This window comes from Macrobrachium rosenbergii, chromosome 58 (assembly GCF_040412425.1).
Source record: "Macrobrachium rosenbergii isolate ZJJX-2024 chromosome 58, ASM4041242v1, whole genome shotgun sequence".
Classification (NCBI taxonomy): domain Eukaryota; kingdom Metazoa; phylum Arthropoda; class Malacostraca; order Decapoda; family Palaemonidae; genus Macrobrachium; species Macrobrachium rosenbergii.
The window spans coordinates 21,358,175-21,376,224 of record NC_089798.1 but is presented as its reverse complement, the minus strand read 5'-3'; the positions used below and the strand labels follow the sequence as shown (position 1 = coordinate 21,376,224).

At 34.4% G+C, this 18,050-nt stretch overlaps 1 protein-coding gene across 5 annotated transcripts in view; it reads left to right on the top strand.

Annotated features, from left to right (window-relative positions):
* Window positions 1-18,050, top strand: part of LOC136837308 (signal-induced proliferation-associated 1-like protein 1) — a 338,251-nt gene that overhangs the window by 113,744 nt on the left and 206,457 nt on the right. For all 5 annotated transcript variants that reach the window (XM_067102054.1, XM_067102052.1, XM_067102051.1 and 2 more), the window contains exon 6: window positions 2,502-2,658. In XM_067102054.1, coding sequence (XP_066958155.1) covers window positions 2,502-2,658 — 157 coding nt within the window. The remainder of the gene's footprint in view (window positions 1-2,501; window positions 2,659-18,050) is intronic.

The window sequence follows — 18,050 nt, the reverse complement described above, 5'->3', positions numbered from 1 at the left end:
ATGTGTGTGTATGATTAGTCTCGTTGTGCTAGAGGCCTTTGCCCCTTCTAGCTTTTCCTTTTTTTTGAATACTGTATAATTTTACAGGGTACTGACTAATACATCGTATTAAAAGAGCAGACATAACCTAAAATACACTGCCCCATAAAAGAAAAATTAAAATACTACCGTGACCTTACTTATTACGATCTGGTTGAACGTTATGAGACTTTGTTAGTTGCAAGGACTTATTTCGTTGATGTATTTACTCGGGAGTTGACCTACTGGCTGTCCTAGTACATAGAGAGAAAAGATAGTTATGTATAAAGAAGCCTTCCCTTTCAAACAGCTGCTCAGGTAAACTGACTGGATATATTTCAAAGCGTGAAATTTTCAGAAAACAGTTTATTTTTTTATATCACTTTTGGTTTACACAAATACTTCTCTAAACTCCACACTTGTTTGGTGAGTCTGGACAGCATGGGAGCATGCCTTGTTCACCAACAGGGATGCTTGGTGCCCTCTGGGTGTTAAGAAACAACGGGGAAACCTCTTTGTTATATCAAGTATCTGTTATATCAAGTATCTAGGAATGCTGACATTTGGGAATGGCCATATATAAAGTAATGGATTTATATTAAAAGAATCAAATATATTTGTGGAACATTTTTATTTTTTCATATTCATGCACTTGGATTTTTATTTATTTGTTTTTTAGGAATTTGCCTTCGTTGATTATTATTATTATTATTATTATTATTATTATTATTATTATTATTATTATTATTATTATTCAGAAGAACCGTATTTATATGGAACACGCCTAAAGATTTTGGTGTTCGTTAGAAAGAAGTAACAGAAGGTTAAGCGAATACAGAAAGGAGAGATCATTTATTAAAAAACATTAATTAACAAATTAATAAATAAATAGACAAAATATAAGTAATTAATAAAATACAAGGAGAATTGTATTAAGGTAGCTATGCGTTGCATCTTTGCTTGAACTTTTGAAGTTCCAATTGCAGAATATCCTTAGGGAGACCATTCCACAGTCAATTGTATGATATCCTCAGGTAGACCATTTCACAGTCCAGCAGTGTGAGGAATAAAGGACCTCTGGAATTGAGAACTTTGACATTGAGGCACATTTACTGCATACTGGTGCTGCTGTTCAGCAAACCTAGTTGCTGTCAGTAGGGAAAGGGGATCAGGGGTCAATTGTGAATGTGAAAGATCTCTGTTAAAAGACAACTTATGATAAATATACAAACATGAAACCATCCATTAATAAAGTATTAGGAAACAGAAACGTACCACCACAAACCACTCTATCTAAAAGAGATAAGTCCCTGGCAGAAGCAGACATCTGCACTGGAGACCAGTATTTTAGTAAAGGAAGGTCAGATGACCTAAAACAAGTTGCATTGATTTTACCACGTTATAAATACAGTGCATCCTTGACTTACAGCAGGGGATCCTTTCCAGCGTCACACCGTAAGTCAATTTTTCGCCGTTATTGGAGCTTACAGCGCCGTAACTTGAATTATGGCGCCATAACTTGATGTTGCATCAAGTTACAGTGCTGTAAGCGCCATTAACTTGATGCCTATTCTTGCTGTTAGCACTGTCAATGGTGCTTATGGCGCCATAACTTGATGTTGCATCAAGTTACGATGCCGTAACTTGATTTTGCATCAAGTTACAGTGCTGTAAAATGCCGTTAACGGCACTAAAAAAGCGCCATAAGATCAAATAGCCGTAAGTTGGTGGCACCGTAAGTTGAGGACGCACTCTAACACTTTCATTAGATGTTTATCAAAAGTAAGATGTGAGTCAAAAGTTACACCATTAGATGTTTCTCAAAAGTAAGGTGTGAGTCAAAAGTTACACCAGAATAGTTAAAAGTTCAGACTCATTCAGCAGAGCCCCATCCACCTGAAGGGTAGGATGGTGTGGAAAATCTGTATGTTATCTGCTAATCAATAGTGTTTTCGTATTACTAGAGTTCAGCTTTATACCCCACTTACTACACCATTCACGAATGAGACTAAGGGCAGCTTCATATCTCATAAGTGGAAACTACTGCACCCGCAAGTATTGCATCATCGGCATACTGAAGAAACATGTTTTCCAAGCCAACAGCCATATCACTAGTATACACTAAAAATAACAGTGGACCAAGAACACTACCCTGTGGAACTCCAGACATAATAGGTCATAGTTTGCTAAAGATCCCATCAACAGCAACTTGCTGCTGCCTATCTATAAGGAGATCTTGAAGGAAAGAGTATTAATTCCAGAAGTGCTTAGGGATTAAAGAGTAGTGTTTTACACCTTGGGCTTCACATCTTAGGAGTAAAATGTGTTCTCATAGTTAATACAAGTACTATCCAAGTCTTTGAGAGTGCTTAGAAATTAAAGGGTAAGTTTTTACACTTTGTCGTAGATATAAAATTTTATTAAATTTTATTAATATACTGAACTACCATCCAGGTCTATTAAGAATGTCTATTCTTTCTCAGATTGGTGTGCTATATTGTCGTGCTGGTCAGACAACTGAAGAGGAAATGTACAATAATGAGAGTGCAGGTCCAGCATTTTCTGAATTTTTAGAGATTTTGGGACAGCGAGTTAGATTAAAAGATTTTGATAAATACCGTGGAGGTTTAGATCGTAAAAGTAAGTATTGAACTTTGATGCTTTTGCTCACACTATTATTTAGGTTGTTTAGATGTATGTTAAGTAATTAGTTCTTGTATTTGGGCTGCAGTGTAAATATTTTTCCCCTGGCAGCCATCAGTCATTCTTGGAGGAGAAAACTAAAAAGTTGCTGCTTCATCAGTCCTATGGAAAGAATTTGTTTGGAATGAAATTCAAGGGTAAGAGAGGAATTCACAGCTTGAAAAAGATTTCTTAAAGTGTAAACTCCATTTTCCCCACCAGATATTCCTACCAGTGTTTTATAAAATTGTTTTTATTTTAATGCAGCAATTTTTTTGTTTTTCCTTGTAAACTTTTTAAAAGTTGTAGTCTATTTTCCATGTTTACCACCCTAATTTCACAAACTTATCAGCTTTTAGCTGTTCTTTTTTTATATGTGCATGAACTCATATGAAAGTAGTTTTGACTTCTTTCTCACCTTATTAATAGATAACTCCTGTAATCCAATAAAGATATCAGGCTATAAATATAGTACATGTATTCAGCCCATGCAAGTTTAATAAAAATAGCAGAAGAATTGCTCAGATTTCTACCTTTGTTGCTGATCTGTAGTGCAAATAGTTGTTGTACTCACTTTTGTGTAGCAAAGTTGACTATTGATAACATTTGGCCTTTAAAGTCTGTGATTCCACCTGTACCACTCCTCCAGCGCCTGTCATATCCTTACTTCTGCATACTGTACATCATTCAAAATTACAACATTATTTACCAGTCTACAGTTTGTACCCAATACGGTAAATGGTTTGGCAAAATGAACAATTTCCTGTTTTACAAACATCTTCAATCCACATCCTTATCATGTTTATTTTTGCAAACTCTCCTCTCAGAATACTTAGCATTACCATCTTTAAGAAGACTTTGGGCCAGTGAACTTATGTATTAACCCTTTCATATCTGTATAGTTATCACATCACTGAGGGTACATGAGCCCCGATGTGTCTGGGAGCGCTCGACAGTGCGAAAAAATAATTATTTTGAAAATTCAGCAAAAATAGAAATTTTATGCCAACAACGTTCATTTTGCTGTCCTTTTTTTCTAAATGTTTATATTTTATGGTGGAATAGTCAGAATAAGAGTCCCAGCCCTCTAAATACGAAAAAATGTAAGTTATTTAACGAAAAAAAAAATTCCTTACTTATTTTTATATTTTCGTTCATAACCGAAAAACTATGAAAGTCAGACGAATTAATTATTTTTTATGAGAAAGCTAACAAAATTCCCTAAATATTGACATATAAAACAATGGAAAACGAATAAGTCCAGTTGGTGAAAAAATTGATAGAAAAGAGGGTGAGAAACAGAGCGCTCTGCCCGGCCTATGGTGAGAATTATCGCTAGAAAAAATTTTTTTTGAAGAGCCCTATCTCGGTTATTTTCCATAGAAATTACTTTGTAAATATATGAAAAAGTAGAGGAAAAGTTGAAGAATAAAGGGAAAGTCAAGAAAAATGGCTTTGGTAACGGCAACAGTTTCATTTTGACATTATAAATTTATCGAAACAAAAAAAAAAGTTACCGTTGTCAACATTATTGTTCGTAGCTCAAAAACTATAACAGTTAGGTGAATGAATTATTTTTTATGAGAAAGCCAAGAAAATTCTCTAAATATCGACATATAAAACAATGAAAAACGAATAAGTCCAGTTGGTGAAAAATTGATAGAAAAGTGGGTAAGAAACAGAGCGCGCTGCCCGGCATACGGTGAGAATTATCGCTAGACATTTTTTTGAAGAGCCCTAGCTCGGATTTTTTCATAGAAATTACTTTGTAAATATACAAAAATGTAGAGGAAAGGTTGAGGAATGAAGTGAGAGTCAAGAAAAATGGCTTTGGTAACAGCAACAGTTTCATTTTGACGTTATAAGCTGTTGAAACGAAAAAAAAAAATGTTACCGTTGTCAACATTATCGTTCAGTAACTCAAAAGCTATAACAGTTAGGTGAATGAATTATTTTTATGAGAAAGCCAACAAAATTCTCTAAATATCGATATATATGATAATGGAAAATGAGATTCAGAGCCCTGTCTCAAATCCAGACGTCTCTTATGTGATGCACTAACGCGTTTTCCGCTAGTTTTACCGTAAAAACTTTGCGAAAGCATGTTGGAAACTGTTCTCGATTGACGTCGCTGTATGTAAACAGCCACACGTGTTTACCCAACCTGCATCGCATGGTCTCTGACAGAAGTGTGGCCTGCCAGGCCTGCGTGGGTGGGATCAGCTGATGTCATTGTGAGAATTTTACTACGCCATGGATTTGCGCATGCACAGTAGAGGAACTAAAAAATTTATAGAAAATAGAGGGTACGAAACAGAGTGTTTCCAATAATGTAATCCTACATTTTATAAAAAAAATGTAAGATACGACAGAGAAACATGGGTAGGATCAGCTGATTTCATTGTGAGAAATTTACTATGCCAGGGATTTGCGCATGCGCAGTATAGGGACTGCTTGCCTGGCGTATCGATGCCTGAGTTACACGGTCCAAGGTATGCTTTAGCCTATGGAAACCACCAACTGTCCGAAAATAAAAAAGATTTACCCCTACCACACGTACGAAAAATGTTGGTAAATTTTACGTAAAATTACGTCAGTCAGAAAAGAAGGGGGGTAGTGGGTTATTGCGTAATATTACGTCAATTGGACAGGAAAGGGTTAAGGAACACCCGGTGGTATAGCTTACAAAACACCTAAGAACTGGTGTAGCAATCACATGAAATCTGTTTCATTCTCTCCTCCCTCTCATGCTGTGTATTATCTCATTTTAAGTTTTGACAAAGGGAACACTGCAATAGCCGTCATTAGTGAAGTAGTATAAATTAAATCTAATTTACACATACATTCTCAATTCACTTGTCATTTATGTGTAAATTGTAGCTTCCATAAAGAATAGTATGTCTTGTACTTTCTCTTCATCGCGTGTTGTGTCTCGTTGTTGTATTACAAGTTTTGACAGAGTTAATATCCCTCAATAAAATGTGATTGGCGTAATTGTGTTAAGGGGATCGGCCGCCTAAAAAACACAATAATCTTTAAAAAATTCGATTTGCTGAAAAAAATTCTATGGCTTCGTATAAGGTTCAAGAATGTGTCCACGAAATATTATGCTAAAATTTGCCGTATTTCTCTAGTTATGGCCTAAAATGTAACAATAACTATATACCCATAAAACACCAGTAGCGCAAACGATTTAGTCTGGTATAGTTTTTGCGATATATATTACGAAAACTTCCTTTGAAATGAAATGTATAATGTCAATAATATCCTACTCGGCACCTTTTTAGTTATTCCTAGCCATGACAAAGCACACGTCATACCATGACGCCGACTGTGGCCGAGAGTTGCCTATAAACTTCCAATCTAGAAGGACACGTTTTTCATGCTCGCTAGCCTTGACTGAACTCTGTATTTTCTGCGGTGTTTTTGTTTTTTCACCGTGCCTAAAAGGTCCAAGAGTTCACTTCATGCTTCTAGAATGCGGAAAAGCCAAGTGGAAAAGTCCAGGCGAGAAGTAGAAGAAAGAGTTCAAGAAATTAGTGCCATAGAGGGGAATGGAGCGACGGAGAGAGAGCGAGCTGTCGCCCATCAAACGGCGCAGGCAGCGATCTCTGCTGACCAGAGACCAACCACATCCACCCCTAAACGCCTCTTTATTTGTTCGTCACTACCAAAGGGCAAAGATATTTTAGAAAAAGAAAGCAGTAGCTCGGAGGCTGATATTATAGACGATCCTGAAAATAAAATGATCATAATAAGTGAAGCAAGACTTGATGAATTACTTAAATCACGAATCCCTAATTGTGAATGAAAAGTAATTCCCAGGATCCATTTGGCAAGGGATGGATTCGAGACACTAATAAAAAGTGTAGGCAACTATGATACCTAGAGTAATACCTTGCAGCAAGATCAGACAGGGGACCAGGAACCTAAAATTTATAAGAATGTGTCTTAGGCACATAAATAATCAATTAATATTCTTATTTATAATCATTTTGCATTAATTAATACCCAAAAATAAAAATTAAAACCATAGAATTAATTGTAACAGTCTTTGAAGTCCCTTTTACTTTTTTTATGTAACTAAAACTTTGAAGGCCCGTTTCTCAAAACATAAGTGTTTCACCTTCAAAATGTATCTCCTCCCTTAGTATTGGACCAATCTAAATGAAATTTCATATATAATATGAGGAAACATGGTAGATTAAAAAAAAAGCCAGGGATTTTTAATATTTTGAGTTTCTGATTTTTGGCAATTTTTTTCTGTAATTTTTCTGGGAAAATTTCATAAAAAAAAATAAAAATTCATATCTTGAAAAATAATTGAAAAATCAAAAATCCCCGGCTTTATATCGAAGGTCCATATGTGTTTTATACGTGGTTCAAATCTCATCCCTTAAAACCAAAAAGCAAAGGAGGAGATGCATTTTGAAAATGGCCATTTTTGGCGAAAAAATGCTCTGGTGTCACAAAACCTAAGGTCACTGAACAAAAATTTTTTCCCAGAAGTTCCACACAATATCCTTTAACAAACCCCTATATATCAACAACCTGTCGTTAAAAAAGTCGGAAACCGGCCGATCCCCTTAACCCCTTCCCTCTCACATTTTTTATCCCAACTTCTGGTCTTTATGAAGCATATTTTTTTATTGTTTATTTCTAAAGTATATGCTAAAGTCATAAATCACCTCGAATATTTCTTAAAAAAAATATATTTTTTTGTCAGGATAGTCTTCAACTATTACATAACTTCTCAAGGCCGAGTTTTCTCAGAAATTATAAAAAAGAAGGAAAATAACAAATAAAGAATATATTTATTGCATTTTCTTCTATATTTTTATTCTTTCAGAATTCTTCAATATAACAACAAAATAATTACACATGATAAATGTAAAACTTTATAACATAACTGATCTTCAAAAGAAAATAAAAGGAGCAAATTTTTATTACAAAAAAAAAATCTTGCATTTATGAAAAAATGCAATATGAAAAAGTAAAGCCTGGTGACTAACATAGAAGAAAAAAATATGATGACAAAAATATAATACTTTCAATAGAAAATGTAAAAGGTTTCATTATCACAAGAAGAAAAAGATTCTTGCCTTTATGAAAAAGTAATAGAAAGGGACAAATTGAAATGAAAGGTTTTACCTTCATCATAATGAATGATACTTTTCTTTCCGGATTACCTATTTCAGCTTTATATTTCGAAAATAAATGTATTTACTCCTGTACAGAACATAAAATAAAATAAATTCTTTCATCTTTTCCTAAAAGTTATCCTTCGTGTGATATATCCTAAAGCAAGGAGTTATACACAGTGCTACATCACACACTAAACAGCAGTATCTGCTTTCCTTCCTTAGCCTTTTTCCACTTGCATCTCGCTTTCTGCTACAAACTACACATTGTCTTGTGGGGTTACTTTTCTTTTCTGTAGATGGCACGACATCTGGGAAATGCCTTTCTGTAAGACGGAGAGGGTGAGGTACACTACTTGGTCATCCTACTTTTGATGACATCATAGGTGTATGGTACTTTTTTATTGTCTCGTCAATCACTTGAAGACGGTACTTTAGAGCTGTTGCTTCTCCTCCTGATTTGAGATACAAAAGATAGGAATCCATAATGCGAAGTCGACAATATGAAAGAGTATTTTCTTGTAATACCTCTCTCTCCTTTTTCTTGTAAGAGGATAATCCTGGAGACGTTGATCTACTTTGTCAACCCCTCCCATTGTGTTATTGTAGTCCATAACTAGTTTAGGCTTCTTCACCAATTTTCCTCTTTTTTCTGTTTCTACCATTTCTGTGTTATGGACTGTGGAAAGTAATACAACATCTTTCTTATCCTTCCATTTTATTGCTGTTACTTTTCTTCTTTTGTAAGCCACCATACCACCTTTCTGCAGTTTTTCTTGTTTCAATCCAGAGGGCATTTCCTTTCTACTAACATGGACAGTGCCATATACATCTGTTTCATTTTCTGTCAGTAAATCTGCTAAATGGGGAGAGCTATAATAATTATCCATTGTAAGGCAATAGCCTTTTTTCAGTAATGGCTTCATCAGCGTCATAACAATTTTTGAAGACACGGGAAGGTCTTCATAATCATTATCAAACATTGTTCCGTGACCTGTATAAATGACAAAATTCCAAACATATCCTGATTCTGATTCACACAACATGAAATATTTTATCCCAAATCTAGCTCTTTTTAGTGGCAAATATTGTACCCAACCAAGACGTCCTTTATAAAGTAAAAGACTTTCGTCTATAGCTACATATTGTGCAGGCGTGTACATACTTTTGAATTTGCTAACAATGCTATTATAAAACTTCTAGATTTTGTTGAGTTTTGGGTAAGGATGAGTGGCAGGGTCAAAATCCTCATTATTAGACAAATGCAAATACTTTTATTTTGCAAAATCTGCGATGTGGCATAATTTTAGCAAAAATTGGTGTATGTAACAAAGGCATTTTAGACCAGTATTGGCTTTCTTCAGGTTTCTTTACAATCCCCTGTAGCATAATAACACTAAGGAAAATCCTCATTTCTTCCCGATATGTTGGGTGCCATTTCTTTTTCTCTGTTCCTGATTTTCCACTCAACTTTTGTTCAGCATTCCTGTTTGTCTCTGTGACAATAATGTCTAAAATATTGTCATCAAGAAATGACTCAAAATACTGAATATATGTATTTTCTTCATCATCTTCAGTATTATATACATGATGAATTATATTATCACCAATAAAGGGAAATGCAGGCTGTGGAGGAGAGGGTGGTTTATCATCCAAAATTGTTATTCTTTGCCAGCCTTGGTTATCAGGAACATTATCGTCATCATCTTCATCTGAAGTATCAGAGTATTCTGACGTCATCACCATCACTTTTGCTCCCTGAATCGTCCATTCCATCATAATACTCAGTATCACTGTCACTCTCACTTCTCATAATAGTTATATCAATAATAATAAAAGAAAATCCATGAAAAACAATGGAAATCCTGCCTGATGAAAGGACTCGTCTCCAATGGCCAACTAGCGCCAAGGTAGCTACAATTTTCTAAAAAAAAGGGCAGTTATATGCATAGAAAACGGCTTTCTATAGTGGGAGACTAATATAAACAACAGAGCCGAATTTACTGGGAGTTGCTAGGAAAGAGATAACAGAATTTGGAGTATACTCGGGCTTACTGAAATATGACGGTTATCTTAAACCCGAGAATACACGGGGTTGAGCGGGAAGAGGTTAATCAGTAAATATAGTACATTACATGTTTACACAAGCTTCAGCAAATGGTAAAACACTTCCTTAAACTCTTAGCTTTGACATGCATCAGATGGTGTAAGAATTTTGTAAGTTTTTGTATGCTGTGCCAAATGAATAACAATAGTTGTAATATATCTTTAGTGAGCTCTGTGCATCTTCACAAGAATTGGATGAAATGTTTTTTATATATTTAATAATGGGGAGACACTTGAATGCAAGTATGAAACAGTAGCAACTCTTTGTATAAAATGAGCAGATAAATACACATAAACACTCATGTAATGCATGCTGTGATTTATTGTATTTTGTGTTTTTATTATACTGTACTTTTGTGTATTGTTACATTCATTACTGTATTAACCAGCTTGCAGGAATTGCCTTTCAACAATATTATCCTTTAAAAGCTAGTGGGCATAATTTATATTAAACCCACTCCTTTGAACATTCATAATTTAAGAAAAATACAAATTACAGTAAACCCCCCATATTCGCGTTCTCACGATTTGCGGACTCAACTATTCGCAGATTTCTCTGTGGAACATAAACAGTAAACCTCGGTATTTGTGGCCTCACGATTCGCTGACTCACTTATTTGCTGATTTCTGTATGGAACATATATACACATTATTTACTGAAAATTTGCCCATTTGTGGTATTTTTCACTGAGAAATATTCACTAATTATTGTATTTTCATGTCATTTTCATGACTAAATGCACTTTTTGTGATAAAACTATTAAAATACTCGGGTACCTAGGTAGTGCTCCAGTTATGATAATTCACTTTACGATAATTCGAATTTGCAATGGGGTAAGCAATTAATACCGATACGACAATATTTATAAAATATTTTTAAATTTGCAGGCAGCAGCATACAATCAGGCAGCCAGAGAGACCAAATTACAATAGACCAACTTCTTTTCCTCTACCTCTTTATCCAATCTTCTAGTTAAAAAAGTAAAAGTGAATGATAAAAGTATTGTTAGTAACGTTGTACTCTTGCGTAAATGCGTACAGCCATAAACAACCGAACGAGAAACTTTTGTTTTGTGTATAACCAAATCGGATGACAACAACCGTTTTGCTTGTATTTCAACCATCGTACAGTAGTAAAAATTACCGTAGTTATAGTACAAATAACGTTAAGTGGGGTAGGACTGATATATTTGTACATTATACCCTTATTCGGTATGGATAAAAGATCAACAAGGAAACATACTGCTAAATTTAAGCTGTAAGTTGTAGCTGAAGCTGAGAAAACATTGTTCAAGCTGCAGATGACTATAAATTATTTTGCATCGGCAACATGGATGAATCTTGACCATAATTAGAATTGGAGAGAAAGTATTTTAATCAAAACTGCTGGGCATGAAAGAACACATATTATACTGCTATTTTTGTGCCAATAAAAGATAAATATGTAAAACTCGTATTATGATGAAATCAAGTGAAAATAGCGAATGGATTTCAATTTTTTTTTTTTTTTTTTTTTTACACAAAGCAAACATGCCCCCAAATGGCCAACATCATCTATTAATGAAGAAAAATAGCTAAATTAATTTCACAACGAGACGTATTTAAGTTATATATTTCGACTTGGAAACACTTCTTATAACGAAAAACAACCTTGCCCCATATAAATAAAGTATCTAGAGATTCATTTACGCTAACTAGAAGCAAGAAAGCTCTCTGAACTGAGTTAAATAAGGCGAAATAAACTTACCGCCTAATTGATTTCCAAACCAAAACATTGATCACTATGATTGCAATATATAATACAAAAGCAATATAAGAATATGTACAGTATTATTGGATACTGTGAATTAAAGCATAACATTTAAAATATCCATGGAAAGGTGCATATTCGTTGTGTTGATGTTTGTATAATAAGATATTATATGAATATAGAGTATAGCATAATGTAGGCTAGGCTACCATATATGTATACATAGTACTGAATACCCTAGTGTAGCTAGGCTATATTCGAGATACATTGTTTCCATCAAACGATGGGTTTTTTGGAGCCTAACCCCATCATAAGTAGGATAATCCCTGTATAAGCATTTTAGTTTTTGTATGTTTGAACCATCAAAAAAGGCAGTTCTTAGTGTTTTTAGAAGGGTTCTAAGTCTTTGTGGATTTTAGCTATTCGAGGTGGGGTTTGGTACGCATCCCCCACGAATACTGGGGCAGGTTACTGTGCACATTATTCACGGAAAATTGCCAATTCACAGTATTTTTCACTGAGAAATACAGTATTCACTAATTATTGTATTTTCATATAATTTTCATGACTAAATGCACTTTTTTGTGACAAAACTCTTAAAATACTCGGGTATAAGCAACCCCCGCAAATACGGGAGTTTACTGTACTTTGAAAATTTGGTAATTGCTTTGAAAATTTGGTATTTTCAGATGAAGAGGAGGCTCTGTACAAGGTAGACAAACACACCATGGGTCAGTTAACCTGAAAATAATGAACCGTTGCTTAATAGGTTTAATTGATTTCAGTGTTGTCAAAAAGATATCCTGCAAATTAACCCTTGAGATTCCAATACAGAAAACCCCAATATTTGTGGGGATGCATACCACCTCCCCCCCCCAACACATAGCTAAAATCTGCGAATACTTAAAACCCTTCTAAAAATACGTAGAACTGCCTATTTTGATAGTTCAAATAAAAAAAAAAACTAAAAATGCTTATACAGATATTATCCTACTTATGATGGGGTTAGGTTCCAAAAAAAACCATCATTTGTTGGAAAATACGTATTTCGAATATAGCCTAGCCAGCTTACACTAGGGTATTCAGTACCATGTGTACATATATGGTAGCTTAGCCTGCACTACAAAGTATGCTCTATACATATACAGTATAGTAATTATTATCATCAGCTAATATTGGAGGTTCATGCAGATTGACTTATGATAATTCAATACAAAGAGAATTCGAATAACAAACAAGAATTAGCTTAGCCTACACTATGGTATATCATATACATATATGGTAGCCTAGCCTACATTATACTGTACTCAGTACTCACATATTAATATCATATTATGCAAACATCAACATAACAAATATGCATCTTTTACTTCACTGTATCCAATAATATTGTATATATTCTTATATTGCTTTTTTATTATAAATTGCGATCAATGTTTTGATTTGGGAATCGATCATGCAGTAAGTGTATTTCGCTGTATTTAACTCAGTTCAGAGAGCTTTCTTGCTTCTAGTTAGCGTAAATGAATCTCTAGATACTTTATTGATATGGGGCAAGGTTATTTTTTGTTATACGAAGTGTTTCCAAGTCGAAATATATAACTTAAATATGTCTCGTTGTGATATTAATTTAGCTAATTTTTTCTTTAATAGATGACGTTGGCCGTTTGGTGGCATGTTTGTTTTGTGTAAAAAAATTAAAATTCCGTTCGCTCTTCTCACTTGATTTCATCATAATACAAGCTTTACGTATTCATAATACAAGCTTTACGTATTTATCTTTTATCAGCATGACAACAGCAGTAATGTGTGTTCTTTTATGCCCAGTAGTTTTGATTAATATACTCTCTCTCCAATTTTATTTACGGTCGAGTTTCATCCATGTTGCCAATACACAATAATTTAGTCATTAGAAGCTTGAACATAATGAGTAAAAAGCCACAATAATGTAATTGATAAATTTTTTTTTTTTTTTAGATGCAAAAAAATGTTTATAAAAAAAGGGGATAAAAACAAGGGAGCTTTCGACCATTTGCGCAATGGTCCTCTTCAGCCAACTGTTTTTATCCCCTTTTTAGTAAAAAATTTTTTGTATCTTAAAAAAAAAAATACAGTTTATCAGTTACATTATTGTTTCTTTTTTACTCATTATTTTCAATCAGAATACAGTGATGCTCCACAGATAAGCTTGAACATTGTTTTCTCAGCTTCAGCTACAACTTGCAGCTTAAATTTAGCAGTATATTTCCTTGACTATCTTTTATAAATAGCAAATAAGGGTATAATGTAAAAATATATCAATCCTGTTCTACTTAAGATCATTTGTAAAAACTGCAGTAATTGTTTACTACCGTATGATGGTTGAAATACAAGGAAAACAGCTGTTGTTATCTGATTCGGTTATAAGCAAAACAACAGTTTCTCGTTCGGTTGTTTATGGCTGTACGCATTTACACAAAAGTATAATGTTAATAACAATACTTTTATCATTCTCTTTTACTTTTTTAACTAGAAGATGGGATAGAGAGGTGGAGGAGTTAGGAGTTAGTCTATTGTAATTTGGGCTCTCTCACTGCCTGATTGTATGCAGCTGCCTGTGCCCGTATGAAATTTAAAAATATTTTATAAATATTGTCATATCTGTATTAATTGCTTACCCCGTCGCAAAATCAAATGATCATATGGCAAACTATCGTAACTCAAGCACTACCTAGGTACCTGAGTATTTAATAGTTTTATCACAAAAATTGCATTTAGTCATGAAAATATGGAAATACAGAAATTAGTGAACATTTCCCAGTGAAAAATACCGCAACTTGGCGAATTTTTCTTGAATGATGTGTATATATGTTCCATAGAGAAATCCGTGAATCATGAGAATGCGAATACAGGGGGTTTACTCTAATGTCAAAGTGTGTCATTCCTAGAAAAAAAAAAAAAAATAACAATAGAGAATTAGAAAAATTTTAGCCTATTTTTTTCTTGTTTCTACAAACATTTACAGTCAAATAGCAATAATATATACTCTTACTTCCCAGCCTTGCCTGAGAAAATCAATACTTTATTACTTCGTCTGCTAGCTAGAACCACGCGGATTTGAAGGATGCTTATCACTCATGACTCGAAATCTCAGCTCATGTTTTACGCTTTTAGTTCACGTACGTGTTTTTACTCGGAATTTCTAAGTTAATTTAATTATCAATCCTGGCAAGGTTGCCAGTGTTCCTTGCCAACCATGGCCTTGCAACGGGCTGCTATAAAATGGCTGACAGTAATACAAAAAACTGAGAAGAATGAAAAGACTGGGAATACTAACCTTGATTATTTCCCCTTCTACAAGTTAGCCGTAATTATACTCAGTTAGCGATTAAGTACATTTGCTTAACAAATAACAATAATTCACAAATTAGTTATAACCGTGGGCTCACGTGAGTAATAATAGATCATGTGTGATTAATTAACGGCACTGTAAAAGATGAAATCCCTTTGTCTTGTCGCATGTGGATGGGTCCAAGCGACGAATGAAAGGGCGAGCTGAGATTTGTCCTACGTCACACACGATAAAGGCATCCCTCTGAAAGAGAGAGGTGTTGAATTAACTAAATGAATAAAATGCATTAAGTCCCTAATGATATATCATCGATCTATCCTAACTCATTGCAATATCATGCCCTAATGCTTAAAGATTGTTCTAACCGCTCTAGTGGGCACATGGACGGCACAGCCAGTCAAAAGACACTTTGGTATCACTTCCTAACCTGAAAATTAACTAAGCATGTAAGCAATATTTAGCAGTGGCTTGGAAGAGAGTTGACTAGGAAGAAGGGGATTTACAGAGATGACTGGAGAGAGAGAAGTACACGTGGTGGATCATGGGAGTTACTTGGTAGAGTTTCGTTAATAAAAGTCAAGAAATAATTCAATAGGAAGAAAAACAGGCCACCAAAATACTTGAGTTCGTCTTAGGCTTACCTTAGGAGTTCAAAGAAGTGATCCAGTAGGGCTATCCTGAACTGTGACATGTGGCTGGAGCTAAGGTGGCAGCTCTGCAAAGATGTCCAAGTTGGAACTGAACATCTGCTCTCGAAGGTAGCCAAAACAGGAGTCAGGGAGAATTTGGGTGGTCGTGGCTGAGCTGTCAGACCATACCACCTTGGGTCCAATATGGATGCCATCACGAATAAGCCCCTTCCAATCCTTGCAGCGACTCACCCTTTCTCAGCTACCCAGAATGAAAGCATTTCGGCAGTAGACAGAAAGGATACAAGGGATACAATGAGAGGATTTATGCTATGTGCGCGGCCAGTTGCACTACGTTTGCACAGGTGTGGCCATCTTATGAGCGAAGGTTAAGCCCTGCCTGTAAAAATACAAATCTAAAGAAAATATGTAGTATCTCATGATGCAAAAAGAATTTATTTCTATTGGGATTTAAGTATTTATTTACTAATAAGAAAATTTATGTTCTTGGGTCGATTTTTTATGTGTCATCTGTTTATTGTACTGTAAAATTTTAAATTTTTATTCTATAATTACATCATTTATATTTTTTTCTGAGAGAGAGAGAGAGTATTTTTATGCATATGTAACGTGTACAGTATGTTTATTTGTTTTGCTTAGTCTTAGATTTTTATTTTATAATTACATCATGTATCTTTTACCTGAGAGAGAGAGGGAGAGAGAGAGGAACAAATACTTGACTGAGTGCCACTTATGTATGGAAAACATGATGCTACTTTGTCATTAATTGTTTCAGATTTTCTTTGGTATAATTATAACTTTTGCATTGCTATAAGTATGTAATTATATGGGTGTTTGGATAACAAGTGAGGACTTTATTACAGTTTTTTTTTTTTGGGGGGGAGTATAAAAAATTTTCCCATATCTTGTAAATTATACACTTTATTTAACCCACATAAACTTATAATGGGCCTTTTTTTATGCCATTGTATAGAGCAGTCATTTAGCTTACAACTGTCTTTGAGCAAAAAAAGGTATAGAGAGGTTTTGTGCATTTTGCTTGGGTGACTTACTTTTCTTACAGAAAATGTGACGCTACTTTGTTGTTCAGTTTTTCATATTTTCTTTGCTATAACTTTTTGTACTGCAGTAACTAAGTGATGTATCTGGGTGTGGTATGGATAAAAAACAAAGATTTAATGCAAATAGTATTTTTTGCAAAAATTTTTTGGGGGGAAGTGCAGAATTTTCTTATATCAATTTCTATTCATTATTCCACTTAGTACGTAATAGTTAATTTGGGGATTTTTTTTATGCTACCATATAGAAAAATCATTCAGCTGCAAAATGAAACAAAATTGAGCAGTCTACCTTGAAATTTGTTGGAGCTGAGCATCTTTGAACAAAAAATAGGTTTAGACATTTTTACACTTACCACTCAAGTCACTGCCACTTCCCATAGATATAATTGTTTAAAAGAGTCATAAATGAAAGGGTTAAGGTCATGAGTTCAAAGGTAGAACTGTGTTTTACCTCACATGAGTGTTTAAACCCTGAGAAATCTCAAAGGGTTGATAATGTGAAGAGCAAATTATGAATGAATTACATGTAATGGTCATGAAGCTGTCTCTATGAGACATTTGAATGAAGTAAGGCTTGTTCAATTTTTATCCTCTTGTACCTCATTTCCATTTTCAATTATAAATAGTAGCCACTGAGGTAGCTCTGACAGCTGTGTAACTTTGGGAATAACAGTAATTTAAAGAAAGTCCTATATCTGTGCCTTGTGTATTAACTGTGCTATTTAAATGCTGGTTTGTATGATTTCTGTACAGTGTAAGGGGCTTCCATATATTATAAAATTTGTCTTTAAATGGAGCTCTTAACTCCTTAGGATATTTGTATAGTTTATCTATTATTAGGTAAAGTAATTTTTGAGTGGCCTTCTGTGCTACATGATTGCACCTGATTTGTCATCAGTATCAGTATAATCCTTCCAGTGGGCAGTATAGTTTTTATATATGTATTTTATTACAGGTGTGGTTACTCTGTCGGTGTTTTGAGTGCCACTAGTGGTTAAGAATTGTCCCTTGCTTTTAGCAGAAGTTGTCACACTTATTCTGAGTAAGCTGTGTACTTTATATATTTAGATTATCATTAATTGTTTTATGACAGACTTATCAATCATAATAAGTCTGGGTCTCAAAATCCCCCAGATAAGTACCTGCTGTTGTCTGGAAGACAGAAGAAGCAGAATTGCTAAGAACAACTCACACATATTTGCATATGATCAATCAGTGATGCTGATCCCCCCATTTTTATTGTTTACTCTTCTGTGTATATAGTGCAAGGATTCCTTCAAGTACCAACTGTAACCTCCATATCCACACTTT